The following is an 18,615-nucleotide window of genomic DNA, read 5'->3' on the forward strand; positions in this document are numbered from 1 at the left end:
TTTCAAAAGTGATAATATCTCACCATGAAACTTTCAATGAAACATGCAACAACATTTTTTCCAAGCAAAGAAACCAAAGAAAAAACTCACATTGGTGTTTACATGACAATATGGAGCATGGGTCCTAGGGTCTTGAAGAAGTCCATCATTATCATGCCACTCAAATGTTGGATCATACTTCTTACCATGAGAAGTTAGAAAGGAAGATCCCTTGGAGGAAGAAGCCATTTTGATGCAAAAAATAAAAATGGGTTTTGGAAAATGGGTTTCACCAAAAATGGGTTTGTGATGAAATGCTCAAGAACACAAGGATCTAAAGAGATATTGATGGAGATGGATGAGAGAAGCTTAAGAAGCTTAGAAAAGTATTTTTTGTGAGAAGAAATGATGAAATGAAGAAGAAAAATCCAAGGGGAAGAAGAGAGTGAATAGTGACAATGGAGGAGGAGAAATAAAGAAAGATGAAGCTAAAAGGCTAAAAAGAAGAGAAACAAGGAGTGGGGGGCCAAAATTCCAACCCCCCACACTTAAACTCAGTCAACCCAAAAAAAAAAAAACTTTCTTTTTTTATAAAGTTTTCAAATATCCCAAATCTCAAATTTTCAACTCAAAATTTTTTTTTCCCAAATTTTCAAATTCATATTCTCAATGCCCAAATTTTGAATTCAACTCTTCAGTTTTCAATAAAAACTCAAACTTCAAATTTCATGATCAAGATTCCAAGCCTTGATTTTAAAAAATTCTAAAGGCTCAAAATTTCAGATTTTAAACTCTAGATTTCAAGAAGAATTTTTTTTTTTTTTTCAAAGTCTCAAAATTTTAAATGAAAGTTTCAAAAACAAAAATTTCAAGTATCAAAGATCAAACCTTTCTCAAAAATAAAATCTTTTTCGATCAAAGCTTTTCTTGATATTGTTCGAATCAAGAAAGGGATCACATCTCAAAAAGCAGTGGGAACACAAAACCCTTATCAGTTAGAAACTGATTCCAAATTTTGATTTTTGCAAGCAATAACTTGGTTTCAAGGATGAGAAGCCCATGACTCCCTTTAGTCAAGATCAAGCCAGTTGATCGTAGACGTTCCTTTAATCAAGACCAAGCTAGTTGGTCGCAGACGCTCTTTTTTGTCAAGACTAAGCCAGTTGGTCGCAGACGCTCCTTTTCGTCAAGATCAAGCCAGTTTATTACAAACACTCCTTTTTGTCAAGATCAAGCCAGTTTATTACAAACACTCCTTTTTGTCAAGATCAAGCCAGTTTATCGCAAATGCTCCTTTTTGTCAAGATCAAGCCAGTTGGTCGCAGACACTCCTAGAGGATGGCAATATTAAGGGACGAGGTAATAGTGTAGCAAAAATTTCCTTCAACTTCATCTCCATAAAGCAAGTCTAATTGAGAGTAAACATGGACTAAGAACATGGGGGCTAAAGGATACTGAGCACCCCGAGCTAATCTAATTGCCAGAGGAAAGAAAACAGGCTTAACCCTATATCCGGGGAACTCACTAAACAAGAACTTATTGAGCCAAAGAGCCAAGAACCCAGTTTACCTAACTGCCTTGTCCTTTTCTCTAGAGAGGTTCATGACCCACTTGCCCATTCTAGCCGGTTACCCACTAAGAGAAGCCGTACGCCCACTGAAGTGACTGAAAAGCTTGTTTTCAACCTCGAGACTCTCTCTAGAAAAGTTGATATCAAAAGGATTCTCCTCACCAAACACTGGGAGAAGAAGATTGTTGACCACATCTCCAAAGTGATAGTGAGCTCACTAACAGAGAAGAAGAATGTGTGGAGGGAAGGACACCAGCAGTACACCAAGTGTCTAAGACCCTTAGCGTCCCTAAAACCTTCAAGGTTCCTGGAAATCGCTACTGATCTCAAGATCCCGACATGCTCCAAAAAACTGACGAATTTGCCATTAGAAAGCTCCTTGTCCACCCAAATGGGCCAACCGGTGATCTTACTAGGAACGAAATCAAAGAAAATGGGAATTGCTTCACGAGATCCTTGCCTAATCTGCAGATCTAAATCTGGAATCTAAGCAGAACTAGCAAACCAAGATTGGCCAGAGAACACCTAAGTATGAGGGGAAGAAGGGGCTTCACCATGAGACACCTAAGGAAAAAATAGGCTAGGGGTGTACTAGAGATCCCATAAAAGGAAGGCTGGGCGCTCCGCAACCTCCTGCATCTCTCCTTGTTTAGACCTAAAGGAGCTTTCACCCTCAGAAGGACTGGGAGTACACTCTTTCCTTTTTTGTGAAGAAAAAGAAGCCATGAAACAGAAAATACACTAGGAAACAAGGAAGTCAAAGGAGTGAAGAATGCAGAAGAAGAAACAAAGAAACAGAATAATTGGAAGCAAGAAGATAAGTTTGGAAATAAAGATCTTTGGAAAGTGAAAAGAAAGTTTGAAATGACTACAATAATGGCGCAAAGAGCAATTGGAGAAGATGATGTATAGAAAGGCGTGCCAGTTGCCAAAATTTAATTTTTTAAAGAAGAGAGTTATTAGCAGTTATTAATGGGAGTTACGAGGAACATGAAAAATGGATGGGGGGAAGTTTTCACTCAAACATTCAACTGCCACGTTCTATGCAAAAGGGGGAAATTGCAAAAAGAAGTGCAACATGCAAAGAAAACCAAGATACTTGAGGACAACAGGAAAAGTAGGATCCTGAGGGAAGAAGAAGAGGGACCCTAAGGCTAATTAAAATAGTAGGGAAGGAACTCCTATAAAAATTAAGGGTCTAGTCTACTCACGTGTGGGTTGCAGGCAACCCATGAGCTCGGGAGCCTAAATGTTGAGGTCTAAAAAGTCATAATGTTGCACCAAGGCCCAAAATGGCATAGAGAATTGAACTCCATAAAAATAAAATACTTGAGCCTACAATAAAGAAAAAGATGGTAGGCCCAAATTCATTAAGGGTTTAAAGGAGGAACCCAAACCCACAAATGGGTAAACCTTAGAACTAATGAAACGAAGGGAAGAAGAAAAGCCCAGCCCGCCAAGGTTAAAAAATTGCTAGGGAGCCTAGTGGTAAGAACTAGGCCGGGATACCCAGGGACTGCCAGGAACTTGGGATCTTGGGGACATGCAGCAAAGCCAGGGTTGGATTAAGATAGTTCAAAGGGGGTGCCAAGAAACACAAGGAATGAGAACAGATATGTCCCTTTCAGCCACCCAATAATGCAAAAAGGAATCAGAAGGCTTGGGAACCAACAATTCATGAACAAGGGACCGGTACCTCTGGAAACCCAGAAAGAAGAACCATGAGGGGAAATGGCTAGGAAACTTTCAACCTAGCAGGAAGGAATTGGCTCACTTGAGAAAAATGACAAAGGGAAAGACAGTCAAAAGCTAAGTCTGAAAATGTGAGGTTTAGAAGCCTCGAAGGAAGAAGGACCAAAGGTCAACTCTCTAAGGACACCTTAGAACAAAAAGTCAGAAGAGACTTTTGGGAAAGAAACACCAAAAGAAGAAAATTATAAGAAATGAGGAACGGACCAACCACCAATGTTGCTGGTACAACATTGGTTCTGGTACCCAAGGGAGTAAATTGGGGGGGGGGGGAAGAAATGGTACCCCGGGAACTTTAGGATGACACTATAAAAAGGGGAAGCAGTCAACAGTGAAAGACATTCAACAACAGTGAATTAGAATAGAATCATTGAGAAAACTCTGTTAGATTCAAAAAAAGAAAGAAAAGAGAGGCAAATATCGCCCGATATCCTCAAACAGCCATTAGAGAACACACTCAGATTCAAAGGGATTCAAACTTTGCAAGTCTTAGAGGCCTGAAGAGCCATCTAAGTCTGTTATTTTTAAACTTATTTGGACCTTGTAATACATCCTAGTGAGCATAATGTATTACACAATTAAGAAAGTAATGGAATATTTCATATTGTCTTAAGGACCCTTAACGTTTTATTTTGTGTCTTTCTTTACCACATTGCCCCTTTACTATTTCTTGTTGTTCAATACATATATTTCTCGTTTGCTAGCATGTATGTGTTGTAGAATTCGTGTTTTGCTCACCATCTAGTTCATAATCATAGGCTTAATCTCGAAAATCTATATATAACCCAGTTTGCTGACCTACTACAAAGAACTAAGAGGATCGCATTAACCATAAGGCCAAAGAGAGAGCTAGTACCCCAAGCCATGACAGCGTCAGTAGGAGAAAAAAGGAAGAGACCTGAAGGAAAAATGGTCGAGGAACCACCTGTGATCCCATGTACTGCAAAAGAATTGAACCATGTTTTGGATAAATGGATTGGAAGAAAGAAAGAAAGAATCTGTTGTTTTGCAGAACTCATAATTATGTCATGCATTCTACTAAGGATTGCTGGACCCTTCGTAGGCGTTTTCACAAGAAACTTAGGAAGGGAACCTTGGAGCTCACTCAAAAGGAACCCGAGGTGCAAAGGAACCCTTTACCCAATCACAAGGGGAAGGGAGTGGTGGCTGTGGTGATTTGTGGGAACCCAACGGAAGCAGAAGAATCTAAAGGATCCTTTCATCTGAACACAGTTAGGACCTTTCAAAAAAGCCCTAAATTCAAAACACTATTCAATCAATTGGGATTTGGGCCAGGGGCGAGAGGGATGGCCGCAGAATCTTTCATGAGTATAGTAGCAGATTCAGGAGTCTTAGAATGTTTCACAGCAGAATCCTATGCCAACCAAGCTTACTTAGAGACAACCAATGTAATAACCTTCACTGATGAGGACATGGAAGTTGAGTATCTAGACCATCGTAGACCTCTTTATTTAATGGTCACCGTAAACGATGTCCAAATTAGAAGAGCATTAGTTGACACAGGGTTATCACTCAACCTCATAGCCTTAAGTACACTAGAGGCCATGGGCCTGACTGACAGGAGGATCCTGGGGGCTCCCATGGAGATAATAGGATTTGGAGGGTTAGCATAATCAACTAAGGGATATGTGCAGTTGGCCTTAAGGGTAGGCTTAATGGTAGGCCTGACCAGGACTGGTGGTCCATTCTCTCAATGTAGACCCGAGAGTTAAGCCAGTAGTTCAGCCAGCCAGGGTCTTTCACACTAATTTAGAAGCTCAAATAACTCAAGAAATCAAGAAGCTGCTAGCAGGTGGTTTTATCAAGCCCATCCAGCACCCCAAATGGCTTTCCAATGTAGTAACTGTGAAGAAATAGAAAGGCCAAATTCGATATTGTGTGAAATTTTGCAATCTAAACAAAGCATGTCCAAAAGATGAGTTCCCCCTGCCTAACGTTGACCTCCTTATGGATTCAACTATGGGAAACTCCTTGTTTTCATTTATGGATAGATGTAATGGGTATAACCAATAATGTATGCACCCCTTTCACCAATTTTGTGGTGGTAGTAACCATGGATCACCGGTCTTCACTAGATTCAAGTTCCCAGTGGCGAACTCACCAACTCATAGCCCAAAGTCATTGGATCATTTCCTATTTACTATGATAAACAAACCATGCTGCTTGGACCAACGCAATGTTCATTACATTACATGTTGGGAGATGTAACGTCCTAGCTACGGGAAACAATGAAACAACAAACCCACCCTACAACATAATGACTTAGAACTTATCCTTAGGTCAGTACTGGTTAAAATTGCATTGCATGTTGTGTGTGTTTGTTTTGATTGACTGATGGATGTGGATGGAGTCTTAGCTTTGACTAACCCAACCAAGCCTGTCATTAAGGGAGAATCTAGTCATGATTTGAAGGAAGGCTACAAAGAGAACTAAAGCCCGACACTTAAGCAGTAGCTCTAGCTCCAAGCCTGTCACTCCCATCACAATACTAAAGCCTTCAAGTATAGAAGAAACTCCACTACTACAACATCACAACGCCATCGTTGACCTCCAAGACAATTCAAGTTACAAGAAGTTTGAAGTTCCTAGTAACATGGTAGAAGAGGGAGAACACCCAAACACAGAAGAACCCATGAACACCCAAGAGCTACTTAACACTATGGTAGCTAGTCAGATTCAGTGAACCGTATAATGCAACAGCTTTAGAATTTGAAAAGTAATCAAGAAGGTGATAATATTGATCATGATCCACCAGCCATAGAGAATGAGAAGAAGATCAACGAAAGGATGAATAAAATGGAGGAGATGATTAGAAGAGCCCGCAAGATGGAGGAACTTGTGGATTACGATTCTCTTTCCCTATTCCTTAATGCAAGGTTGCCACCCAAGTTCAAGATGCCAAATCTAGACAAGTTTGATGGGACCGGCTTCCAAAGTCTCATCTGAAGATGTATATGAGAGCTATGCAGCCCTTAGGTGCGACCGAGGAAGTACTTGCTCATATGTTCCAAAACACATTGACCGGAGCTACTCTTAGATGGTTCCTCAACCTAGATGATGCAAGAGCAAGAAGTTGGGAGGACATCTACCGAGAGTTTCACAAGCAATACAAGTACAATATAGAAGTGGATATCACAAGAAGAGACCTTGAGACTACGAAGCAAGAGTCGAAAGAATCGTTCTCTACTTTCATTACCAAATGGAGAGCCACGGCTGTATAGATGATGAGTAGGCCGAGTGAAGAAGAACAATTCGCCATGGTTGTAAAGAACTTATTGCCTGTATACCATAAATATTTGTTAGCACAGTATTTCCCTAATTTTAAAGCTTCAATTGCTGCCAGAACTCAAATTGAAGATGCTATGAACAATGGTACTATAAAGACTGATGACCTTCCAAGGTTTAGAAAGAATCTAGGATCTAATTCTAAGACCGTAGAGGTTTCCAATATTCATAAAAATGATCCTTATCAATTGATTGCACGCATTGCACCTGTGCAAGTACCCCGAGGGCCTAGACCCAAGAGAGAATTTCATGAGTTATACCTACCCATGGGCCAAGTGTTTGATAAGCAAAAGGCAAAGGGGTTACTGAAACCCTTAGACCCAAGACCAATTCCAAAGCCCTTGCCCTTAGGATTTGATATGAATAAAAGATATTCCTACCACCAAGTACCTGGTCATGACACTGATCGTTATTTCGCCCTTCGTCATGCAATTCAAGACCTAATAGACAATAAAGTGATTGCACTGCCTACAAGGCCTAGCATCACTAACAATCCCTTGCCCAATCACAATTTTGGGAAAGGACCAAGGGTTAATTGCTTGATGACCAAAGAGGATAATAAGAAAAACCCATCCAACTATATCTATGACCTACTCGAGTGTTTCATGATGACGTGGGAAGAATTAATGATAGAAGAGTAGCTACTATCACAAAATATGACATATGGAATGAAGTACCAGAACAAGAAAACAACCAAACATCAACAAATGGGAAGAGACACTTCAAACCCCAAGAGAACAACCAAACACCCACAAATGTGGGAAGAAACTTCAAACCCCAAGAAAACAACCAAACATCTACAAATGGGGGGAGACACTTCAAACCCCGAGACATTTATTCCCAAGAAAACAACCAAACATCCACAAATGAGGGGAGACACTTCAAACCTCGAGACATTGATTCCCATGATTCAACCAAAATTGCCCACATCACAAGGGGGGAGACACTTCAAACCCCTACATTTAGAGACCAACAATCCACTTGAAGCACTAAATAGGTCCACTCAACAAACACTTGCCGAAAAAGATGAAGTCCTCAAGTAACTAGAGAAGACACAAGCCAACATATCCTTATAGGGCTTACTCATGGCCTCATACAAACATCGATAAAACCTAGTAGACTTGCTCAACCAAATCCAAGTCCCAATAACCACAACCTCCTAAGATTTGAATGCTATGATTGGGTCCATAAATAGGGAACTCACTATTTCCTATTCCAACAAGGATCTAATCAGGAAGGAGAAGCACCACAATGATCCGTTGCATATCACTATGGATTCCATGGGGAAAATGATACCAATGGTTTTAATAGATGATGGAAGTGCCTTGAATGTCTGTCCTTTGAAGACTACAAGTGGCCTTCGCCTGAGCATTGAAGACTTTGTGCCTACAGATTAACATGTGAGGGCATACGACAACAGTAGAAGAGAAGTCTTGGGAACCATAACATTAGAGCTTGCCATCAGACCAATGGTCAAGAAGGTGGATTTTCAGGTCCTTAATATAGCTTCATGCTTTAATATGCTCCTTAGGCGACCATGGATCCATGACACAAAAGCTTTGCCTTCTTCCCTATATCAAAAGGCTCGGTTTCCACATGAAGGGGCTATTGTGACCATCTATAGAGATACTTTGTCTGTGCCTAAACCCGTTTATGGCATTGATTCTAAGAAGGAGCCATTGACCTTGGATGGCTTTGAGATCGAGAAGCTTGGCTTTGAAAAGAGAGAAGAAGAAGAAGTTGAAAAGATCCCAATGGACTTTGCTCCTTATGGTAACAACAATGTCGTAGCAATGATAAGAAGGATGAACTACCTTCCTAGGATGAATCTAGGGAGAGCTTTGAAGAAACCAACCGTTCAAGACTTGGCAATTCCTACTGCCACACCACCTTTTGGGCTAGGCTATAAGCCCACTAATGATGATTTGTTAGATATGGAAATGAGAAAGATGGCCTCAGCCAAAGCCAAAGCAAAATGACTCCCTTGTCCTCTAAAACCTCTGAAGCCCTACACTCCTACACTGAATGGGAAGTTTGTAAAAGCTGGAGAAAGTCAACGTTATTGGGGATTCCCAGAACCAAAATTCGATCCTATAACAAAGAAAATGGTGCCCGGTTTCAAGATACTACTTGATTGTCACAATAACGCTCCAGAATTAAAGAAGGAAGATATAACTTAGGTCCCTACTAATTGGGCTGATCACATGGATCCTTTTGCCATGACTACGCTACCACATAGAAGAAGAAGAATATTGGAAGGCCTGCTAGCATACATTGAAGAGCCCGTATGAACTAAGAGCTAGTGATGAAGATGAGGAAGGGGGAGCAACCCTTAGTGATTATGAAGATGGAAGTGAAGACAAGAGTGATAGTAGTAGTGACAACAACAACAATGATAATGGACATGGTGATGATGATAGCAGCACCAATGGTGATGACAATAGTAACGGAAGTTATGATAGCCCATACAACGGAGATGATTGGGGTGAACCCCCTAATGATAGAGAAGATGATGGCACAGACCTATTCTATGAGGAAAATGACAGTGATATGGACTACTATGATCAAGATATTAAAGATGATACTGAAACTAACAGGTGGAGCAATACTAATAGTAATCAATATAGGTTGATAAATGTGTTAGAGGATGCAAGAGAGGAAAATGCACAAGCCAACCAAATGCATCATAAAGAATATCCCTATGGGCATCTTTCAGATTGGAGTGATCTCACCAATGTCAGCTCAAGGTTTGGCCCTGGGTATGACAACCACGGAAGAGAGGTTCTAGAATTGGGGTCGTATTATGAGTCAGAACCAAGTACACTAACCTTACATACTGTAGAGGATGATGACATAGATGCCAGTTTGGCTGCCCTAAACCAAAAACTAATGGTCCACAGTCTCATAATCATGACACTTGAGAATGCTGAATATAATGAGTAGAGAATGGAAGGAAATGAGCCAGAGCATCTCCCTCAACCCATTGCTAGTTCTTTTATAGATCACCTAATAGTCTTAACCTACAAAAAGAAAGAAAACAAAACTCATTATACAACTTGATAATTTGTACTAGCCAAACAAATAAAATGAGCTCCCTTTAGAAAAGCCAAAAACAATTAACAATTAATTTTTTCTTCTTTCTTGTGAATAACATGGTACAATGATATGACAACAAAATAATGGTGAAATAATTGCTACGTTCCATCAAGTACTGTGTGTAATAAGCCTAACATGTAATGATCAACTGCAAGACTTTTTCACGATTGGATAATTAAGAAGGGTAAGTCGGCAGAGCTTTTGTATTCTACATGCTAGAAACCCATAGATAGACAATCTTTGTCACCACATTAAGAACCAAAAAACGTTTCCAATTTCAAAATTCTAAATTCAAAGAAAGACCATTGAAAGTATTTGTTGATTTCTTTTGTTTGTAATTCGATAGTCGCAATAGAGAAGAGAGAATTTAGACTCTAAATATTTTCTTTAAAAATACTCGAAAGGTGACAACAACAATAATCTTGGCATTACGATTATAATAAATGTTCGTTAGTTATCATAATTATCAAATTTCTTATTTAGACAAAGAGGATTATGTCTAACTTTTTCGTGCATTGCACGGGTTACTGGCTAGTATATAATAATTGACAAGGATCTGTAAACTAATTATAGTAATGATGATAAATATAATAATTGAAAAGGTGAGTTCAGCTTCTCCTATATAGTGTTTTCTTTATTTCCTATTTTACACTGAAGACAGGCATGCTACCTATACTAAATTTGGATAGTTTTCGGAGGTGGTTATTTTTCTAGACTTTTTCCTCCCTCTCTAACGGCAAGTATTCAATTTGCATCAAGGAGAAAATGAACAGATTTCAGGTAGCTAAGAGCTTGCCATTTAAGGCTAAGAAGTTAGGGTGATATATAGTAGTAATAATCTTATCTTATAGAATAATGGACCAAAAAAAAGACATGTTATAATCCTTTAGAGTTATTAGCATAATTCAATCATAAAGTTGTTAAAAATTTATCCTTCCATGGTTTCTAAAATTGATTAATTCTTAACTGGACATCAACGGTTTGATTATAACGATAAACTATTAATTAATTAGTGAAGGAGGAAGCATGAAAGCTAATAATAGTATAGAAGTTGAAGTGTAAAAAGGAGATTTCTTCGCAACCATGCATAAAATTAGTTAATATCAGTTGGATGGCTTTAATGGTGATGAGCTCAGGTACTGCAGTATAAATAGCTTCAAACCAAATAGGGAAACCATCATACCATACAACAAATTGTTAATAGCAGAGAAATAAAGAACAATAAATGGGAGAGAATTTGAGCATTGTAACAATTTCCTTGCTATTGTTTTTGGCATCCACCAATGCCGTGCAAGTCTTTGACATTAAATCATATGGAGGACAGCCTAATGCCGATATCACCCAGGTATAAATATGTGTAGCGCAGTTAACTATACCTAATTAACATGTAAAGCGGATTCTAGTTAACTTAACCAGTAAAGTCTTTTAATTTCAAATAAAAGAACTTAGGTTCAATCTATGCTTATACTAAAAACTATTTGGTGTCTTGACCAGATGATAAAACATTAACATGAAAAATGATTGTAATATACTTATTTTGATTTTTCATAATGTGTTTATTAGGCTTTGACGAAAGCTTGGACAGCTGCGTGCGCAGTAGCAGGAAGTAAAGTTGTGATTTCAACAGGGACATACAAACTAGGTCTAGTGACTTTGTTAGGTCCATGCAAAGGTGCTATTGAGTTTAACCTTCAGGGTACCCTAGAGGCCCCATCAGACGTTGCCTCCTTCAAGGGTAAAGACTTTTGGGTTTCTTTTCAACATATCGACAGTCTCACTGTGTCAGGTGGTGGAGTTTTTGATGGCAAAGGACAAACGGCATGGCAAAAAAATAATTGTGACCAAGACTCCGACTGCAAAATGCTTCCTACCGTAAGATTTCAATCTTAATAATTAGCATTTAAATTTCCATTATTTTTATGTAGATATATACAGACACTACAACTTTAAGAACTTTAACCATCACGAAATACTAATTCAAGCACTTATTCATCTAATGATGTTAAGGATATTATCAAATTATTAATAATTTGACGTAAGCTTTATATAGTGAGGTGTCACAACTCACCAAAAAAGAAAATTTAAAATTTATATATGAGAAAGTCCATATACGGAATATGGACACAACTTTTGAGCCATGACCCTAACTTGTGCAACTGTGTGTAATGGAGAAAAAGTGGTGGTTAAAGGTGAAAGTGATAGCTCACCAATCATACTCACATATAACATCAATTTGTGACAAATTGTTCAGTCTAGAAAGAATTTTTTATATAATATTGTTGAAGTAGTACCAACAACATTCATTGATATATATTTGTAATTTTTTTTAATATGGTAATTCAAAAAGGCGTCAGCATTTTGCTATAATATATTTAAACGAAAATATTTTTAGGACAATATTTAAATGAAACTATGGCGTTCATATTTGATGTTTTGATTTATCTAACTTTTAAACATAAACAGAGTATAAGGTTCGATTTTGTCACAAATTCAATAGTCAGTGACATTCAATCGAAGGACAGCAAAGCTTTCCACATAAACGTTTACGGATGTAAGAGCTTACAAATCCAAGATGTTACCATCACTGCACCCGGAAATAGCCCTAACACCGATGGAATCCACATTGGACATTCATCTAGCATCACCATCAGCAATGCCAAAGTTGGAACAGGTGACGATTGCATCTCCATTGGTGATGGAACCCAAGGTGTTACTATTAACCAAGTAACTTGTGGACCTGGCCATGGTATCAGCGTTGGAAGTCTTGGAAAGTACGAAAATGAACAACCAGTTTCAGGAATTAGAGTAATTGGTGGCACCCTTAGCAGTACAACGAATGGTGTTAGAATCAAAACATGGCCTGCTTCCACACCTGGAACTGCTTCAGATATACATTTCGAGAATATTGTCATGAACAATGTTGCCAATCCTATCCTCATTGATCAAGGCTACTGCCCAAATGGTCAATGCTCAAGCAAGGTTATTATGAGCATCACAAATATATACACTCATTTTGATGTTAAAAGTTAAAAAAAAATAAAAATAAAAATAAAATCAAATTACAGATACTAATATCAAATTCTTGGGTGGGTTTTTGTTTGTTTGTTTCGCTTTCAGTCTCCCTCGAAAGTTAAGATCAGCAATGTTAGCTTCAAGAACATTAGAGGCACTTCTTCAACAAAGGAAGCTATGAAGCTTATTTGTAGTAGCGGTGTACCATGTCAACAAGTGGTGGTTGCTGACATTGATCTCGCATACAAAGGCGCTGGAGGATCTACTACTTCCACTTGTGTTAATGTCAAGCCCGCCATTTCGGGCAAGCAGAATCCTCCTGCTTGTACCACTAAACAATAATAAAATGTCTCCCAAGCTATTGTAACTAATGCAAAATAAGGAAATACTATTTGCAAATAGGTTATAGGAGTTCTATATTAAGTAGAATTTCATTTACTTCAGTCTATCATGTTCCCTTTTTCTTTATTTAAATGAAATTGTGGAATGTTGGATAGTTATTTTTAGAGTTGTTTGAGTTCAAGCTTTTACTAAAAGCTACTATGATCTGGAGTGCTATTGTAGATATTATTTGTTCTGTTACTGTAGCTGGGATATTTTGGAATAAAACAAAAATTGTTATTAAACTCTTTGTAAATTTTTTTTATTCTTCACCAAATAAATGCTTGTGTTCATGTCATGGTAACATTCAATTCATCTGCATGCATGTTTTTAATGCCAAATTAACTTGCTCTCATACTTTTCGACAACGGTAAGATGTAAAACTCACAAAACGGGCACCATATATTCAAATTTGTTTCTCTAAATATTGTATATTTTTAATATAGATTTCTATAACAACTAAACTTTAATCACTTTTATTTTTGAAAATATAACACATATTATTGAAGTTGATCATACCACCAACGCAGAAATTAAGGTAGGAAATAAAACCAATTACATAAATATTTTAGTAAACTTACTTAATTTTCTTACTAACGCTCTATTTATTTTAGCAATAATGTTTTCTAGAAAATAAGTCATTTTTCAAAAAACCTTTTCCATAAAACTATCTCATTTTCCTATGTTTGGTAGCAACCTTAAATGAGTTGGAAAACAATCTCATAACTTTCCTTATTTAGCTTGCTGTGAGATAGAATTGTTTTCCAAAAAAAAATTAGTGGCCTTAAAATAAGTTATCATTTTTATGTTGACTAAAGATCATTTTCCTATGACTCATTTAGTCTAATACTACGAAACACTATAAAATAAGAAAAACTATCTTTACACAATATTTTCCATCGAAACAAACAAAGCATAAAATGAAGCAATTTCGGATGATTAATCTGCATAATCTAACAAATGATTAACAGGGAAATTAAATGATTTCAAGTACCTAAATGGTTTGTTGCATTAACTATTGTCTTTTATCAATAATTTTGTAGTTCAATGACATAACATGCTGTCATTTATTAAGGGAATCACGGTTCAAAGCCTCCTAATATTAACTATAAAATTATAAAATTCAAACTACTACTTAAAAAAAAAAAAAAAAAAAAAAAAAAAAAAAAAAAAAAAAAAAAAAAAAAAACCTAAATTAAAAATTTTTCATTCAAAATGACAAATATTTACATTTATGGTTTTTTTTTTTTTTTTTTTTTTTTTTTTGGCGTTGGTAAAAGATAATTGAGTACAAATTAATCATAAACTAATCAATCTAGGCCTGTGCATATAATGGTATCCCCATTGATATAATCTCTTGTACACCCTTTACATTTTAAATAATATTATTTTAATATCCAAAAAAATAGTACTTCTTACGCACTATTTAAATATTATTGAAATCGATTATTATTATATCATGTATTGTAAATATGAATGTTACGTCATTGCAAGGCAAACATAACTATTTTCTCAGCTACTACTAATGATTGTGATTGAAAATAACAAAGCTTCAATTTGCAAAACGCAATAGCAACCAATGGGCCACTTCTAACACAATATTAAGAAACGAGGCTAGATCCTTACAACAACTTAGTAATAATTTAATCAATTTAATCAAATATTAACTGGATAGTTAAGCAATCAAGATTCAAGTTTGACATTATTCATGGAGAAACATTTTCAATGTAGTGAGGAATATACACACCCACACAAAGACTTTATTGGGCAAAAACCCAAACTGTAAAAAACACTACGAGACTAAGCCCAACTCAATAAGTCTACTATTAAAGGATGCTACAATACATTATATACTTATACGATGGTCTTGTACACGTAGCTGGTTTAGGAACCTTGGCTCCTCGCTTCGGCTAGCTATTGCAGATGCTGCTGTAGACATCAAAATTTTATGATGTATTCACATTCGTTTGATTGATCATGATGAAATATTTGTGATCCAGTTCATTTCCATTTGATGATGTGTCAACAGCAGACAATCCACAAATGAAATCACGCCACATGGCAAGCCCATGAGTTACTACAACGCACATAGAAATGACATGTGTCCAAGCCACGTCATTTCCCACATGAGCAAAGTACCACATTTTAGCCATGTCATTTCCCACATGAGCATCATCTTGGTTAACCCAGCGTGAACTAGAGGGTTCGGTTCGGGTTTAAAAACAATGCCTATTATGTGGCACTCTAAGCTTCTTTTAGTCTTTTTAACCTTTTTTCATTAAATTTTTTTAACTGTTACCTAATAGATTAGAGTTAATTATTTTTACTGCTATATCCAATATTGGCTGAGCTTGAAAATTAGACCAAATATAATTCTCTAAAATAAAATCACTATCTTTTAAAAATGGATCAAATTTACAAAAGGCCCAAGCCTGAACGTTATGACCTAGGTTTGAGCTCCCCACCCACCTGTAGATCAAAGGCTAAAGGGTTTGACCCTCCCCACACATGTGTATATCAAAGCTTAAAGGCAGATCAATGCCTAATGGTCTGACCCTCCCCACCACGTGTGGATCAAAGGCTAGATCAAAGCCTATTTTTACCCACAAACTCTCTTTTTCCTCTTTGCGTGTAGATGAAACCCAGCCACTTATAAACTCTCTTCTTCCTTCCCACGTGTAGATGCACACTACAATGACACGTGCCCCTTTACTCAAGTACAAAACATTGACATACAGCAAAATCCTCAATAAAGCTTGGGTGACATGGACTAATAATGCTCTGTGGCACATTTCAATTTGTTTATAGTTTTTTTTTTTTAATATAAAGTTATTTAGTGGTATGATGAAAGTCTAATACCATAATTAAAACACTATTAGTAGAAATATATTTATTTATAGCAAAATATAGAAGAGAGATTTGAATAGACAAATCATAGGCCGGTTATATAATAGCATAATTAATTAAATCAATTATTCTTAAAAAAAATAATTTTAATTCCTCATTATGACCTATTACTATTGGTGAACATATATATTTATGGCAAAATATAGAAGAGATATTCAAATAGACAATTGTATGGATACTCAAAGAAGTCAAAAAGACAATATTATAGATAAAATAAATAAAATATGGTGAGCAACTAACTAATAGATATTGACATCTGGAAAAGAGTAACGTGTTTAAAACTAAATAAAATAAAAAACTCAAAAAAGGGGAGAAAAAAACAAAATATGGTGAGCAACTAACTAATAGATATTGACATTTGGAAAAGAGTAACGTGTTTAAAATTTCAAGTGAAATTACATTTTTTTTTTTTGAAACATATTTGCTATTAGTTGAATATATATAAAAACAATATTATAGAAATGACTAATGACATTGCTCTCTATTTTCCCAGTATTATGAAGGAAGCTGAAGCAAAGAAGTTAAGACAATTTGATTGAGATTGATTGATGTAGACTTTTTTTCCTTCAAGTTTGAATATATCACTTCATTATACATGTAATTAACTTTCTAATCTCAATATATGTAACTTTGCAATTGTTTTATTTGTGATAACTATCACCTTAGATTTCCTATGCTCATGGTTCTTTGTTTGGATTTATTGTAAATAACTTAAATAAAATTTTCTAAAGTTATTTATTGTCTAAAACCACTATTAGTCATTTCTAGCACCAATTATATCCATACTAGAAGTGCTTCTCAAAAGGCTTTGTTTATGTGAGAGTTTGGATTCAACTTATTCCTACTTATTCCTGCGTTTGCGTTTTTGTGTTTCTTTTTTTTTTTTTTTTCTTTTTTTTTTTGCCTGTCGTTGTTTTTGACTTTTCAACCTGTTCACTATACACTTTTCATCCACTCATGCACTGTTCACAACAAAATAAGCGGTGGAGTGCACACCAGTGGGTCCCATTTACTGTTCACGAAACCCACAAACATCACTTTTCAGCAACGTTTTCATTAAAAATGGGTCCCACAGCACTATTCACACATTTAAAAATTATTTTGCTACAGTGTTTTCAGTTTTCAATTTCAGCAACTTTCAGTTTCAGTAACAATAAGTTGTATCTAAACGGACCCATAGCTTTGTATTTGTTATTCGTCTATGACTCTATGTATTAATTGGTGTAGGGATTACTTCGGTCAAGAATGAGTTGTCGTCTACTGAGGATCTTTTAATTTTCTAAAAATTATTGGGTTTTGTTTTTCATTTTTTTTATTTTTTTTTTTACAATATAGAATTTTACTCTAGCCTAATTTAAATGTATATGTATGTGAAACTCCTTCCTAGAAACTTGAACCCCGACCCTTGCCCCCACACTCCACAAGTATAAGTACTTGTAGAGTAACCATCGCACCAAGGGTGTGCGGTGGTCCATTTTTTTCATTCTTAATCAAATTGGAACTTGCCACATAAATTTATTAGTCCATATCACCCTAAATTTATTGAAGATTTTACTATATGTTAATTTTTTAGGCTTCAGTAATGAGACATATTATATATATATATATATATATATATAATAATATGTGAAACTGAGAGAAACTCAAATTAGAATTTCAAATTAGAGTTCTAATTTTGCGCCATGTGTCCTAAATTATTTATTCTTGAAGTGTTTTATTTCTTAATTTTAGAATCAAATATAGGAGCATATTATAAATATTCATCCAGGTGACTTATTAAGTACAAAAACAAAAGAGTCTAGCCCACCACACTCCACAAGTATAAGTACTTGTAGAGTAACCATCGCACCAAGAGTGTGCGGTGGTCCTTCATTCTTAATCAAATTGGAACTTAACACATAAATTTATTAGTCCATATCACCCTAAATTTATTGAAGATTTTACTATATGTTAATTTTTTATGCTTCAGTAATGGGACATATTATATATAATAATAATAATAATAATAATAATAATAGGTGAAGCTGAAAGAAACTCAAATTAGAATTTCAAATTAGAGTTCCAATTTTGCGCCATGTGTCCTAAATTATTTATTCTTCAAGTGTTTTATTTCTTAATTTTAGAATCAAATATAGGACCACATTATAAATATTCATCCAAGTGACTTATTAAGTACAAAAATAAAAGAGTCTATAATAAATGAATCGTAAAAAAAAAAAAAAAAAAAGTGCTTCACAATAATTTTTTTTTTTAAAATGGACAATTTACATTTTATACCTAATAATACCCTTACAAATTTTTTTAAAGAGTTAACAAAATATGACTACCAATAGTATTTAAATTATATATATATATATATATATGTATATAAATTATATTATGAATCTTATTGTATATCTTTAAGTGTATCCATGCATATGCAGGGGATTACAAGCTAGTATATATTAGTAGGTTAAGTCGAGAGAAAATCCAATTAGATTTTAATTAGATTCTCAATTTTATGCCACATGTTCCATTTAATTTTTAATTTTTGTGGCAAGTTCATTTTTGGGTAAAAAAACCGAAGAGTCTAGATCATATATATATATATATATATATATAATGAGAAATCATTA

The 18,615-nt window shown here is 35.7% G+C and overlaps 1 protein-coding gene across 1 annotated transcript; it reads left to right on the plus strand.

Annotated features, from left to right (window-relative positions):
- The first annotated feature begins 10,925 nt into the window (after nt 1–10,925).
- LOC126722010 (exopolygalacturonase-like) lies at nt 10,926–13,054 on the plus strand. The gene is made up of 4 exons (XM_050425150.1): nt 10,926–11,045; nt 11,264–11,572; nt 12,164–12,679; nt 12,818–13,054. The coding sequence occupies exons 1-4, from the start codon at nt 10,926–10,928 to the stop codon at nt 13,052–13,054; spliced, it is 1,182 nt and encodes a 393-aa protein (XP_050281107.1).
- The last annotated feature ends 5,561 nt before the right edge of the window (nt 13,055–18,615 follow it).

Source organism: Quercus robur, chromosome 4 (assembly GCF_932294415.1).
Source record: "Quercus robur chromosome 4, dhQueRobu3.1, whole genome shotgun sequence".
Classification (NCBI taxonomy): domain Eukaryota; kingdom Viridiplantae; phylum Streptophyta; class Magnoliopsida; order Fagales; family Fagaceae; genus Quercus; species Quercus robur.

Coding starts and splice junctions, on each gene's coding strand:
- LOC126722010 (XM_050425150.1), top strand. CDS start 10,926: ATGGGAGAGAATTTGAGCATTGTAACAATTTCCTTGCTATTGTTTTTG. Junction 11,573..12,163: donor ACTGCAAAATGCTTCCTACC/GTAAGATTTCAA, acceptor AAACATAAACAG/AGTATAAGGTTCGATTTTGT. Junction 12,680..12,817: donor ATGGTCAATGCTCAAGCAAG/GTTATTATGAGC, acceptor TTTCGCTTTCAG/TCTCCCTCGAAAGTTAAGAT.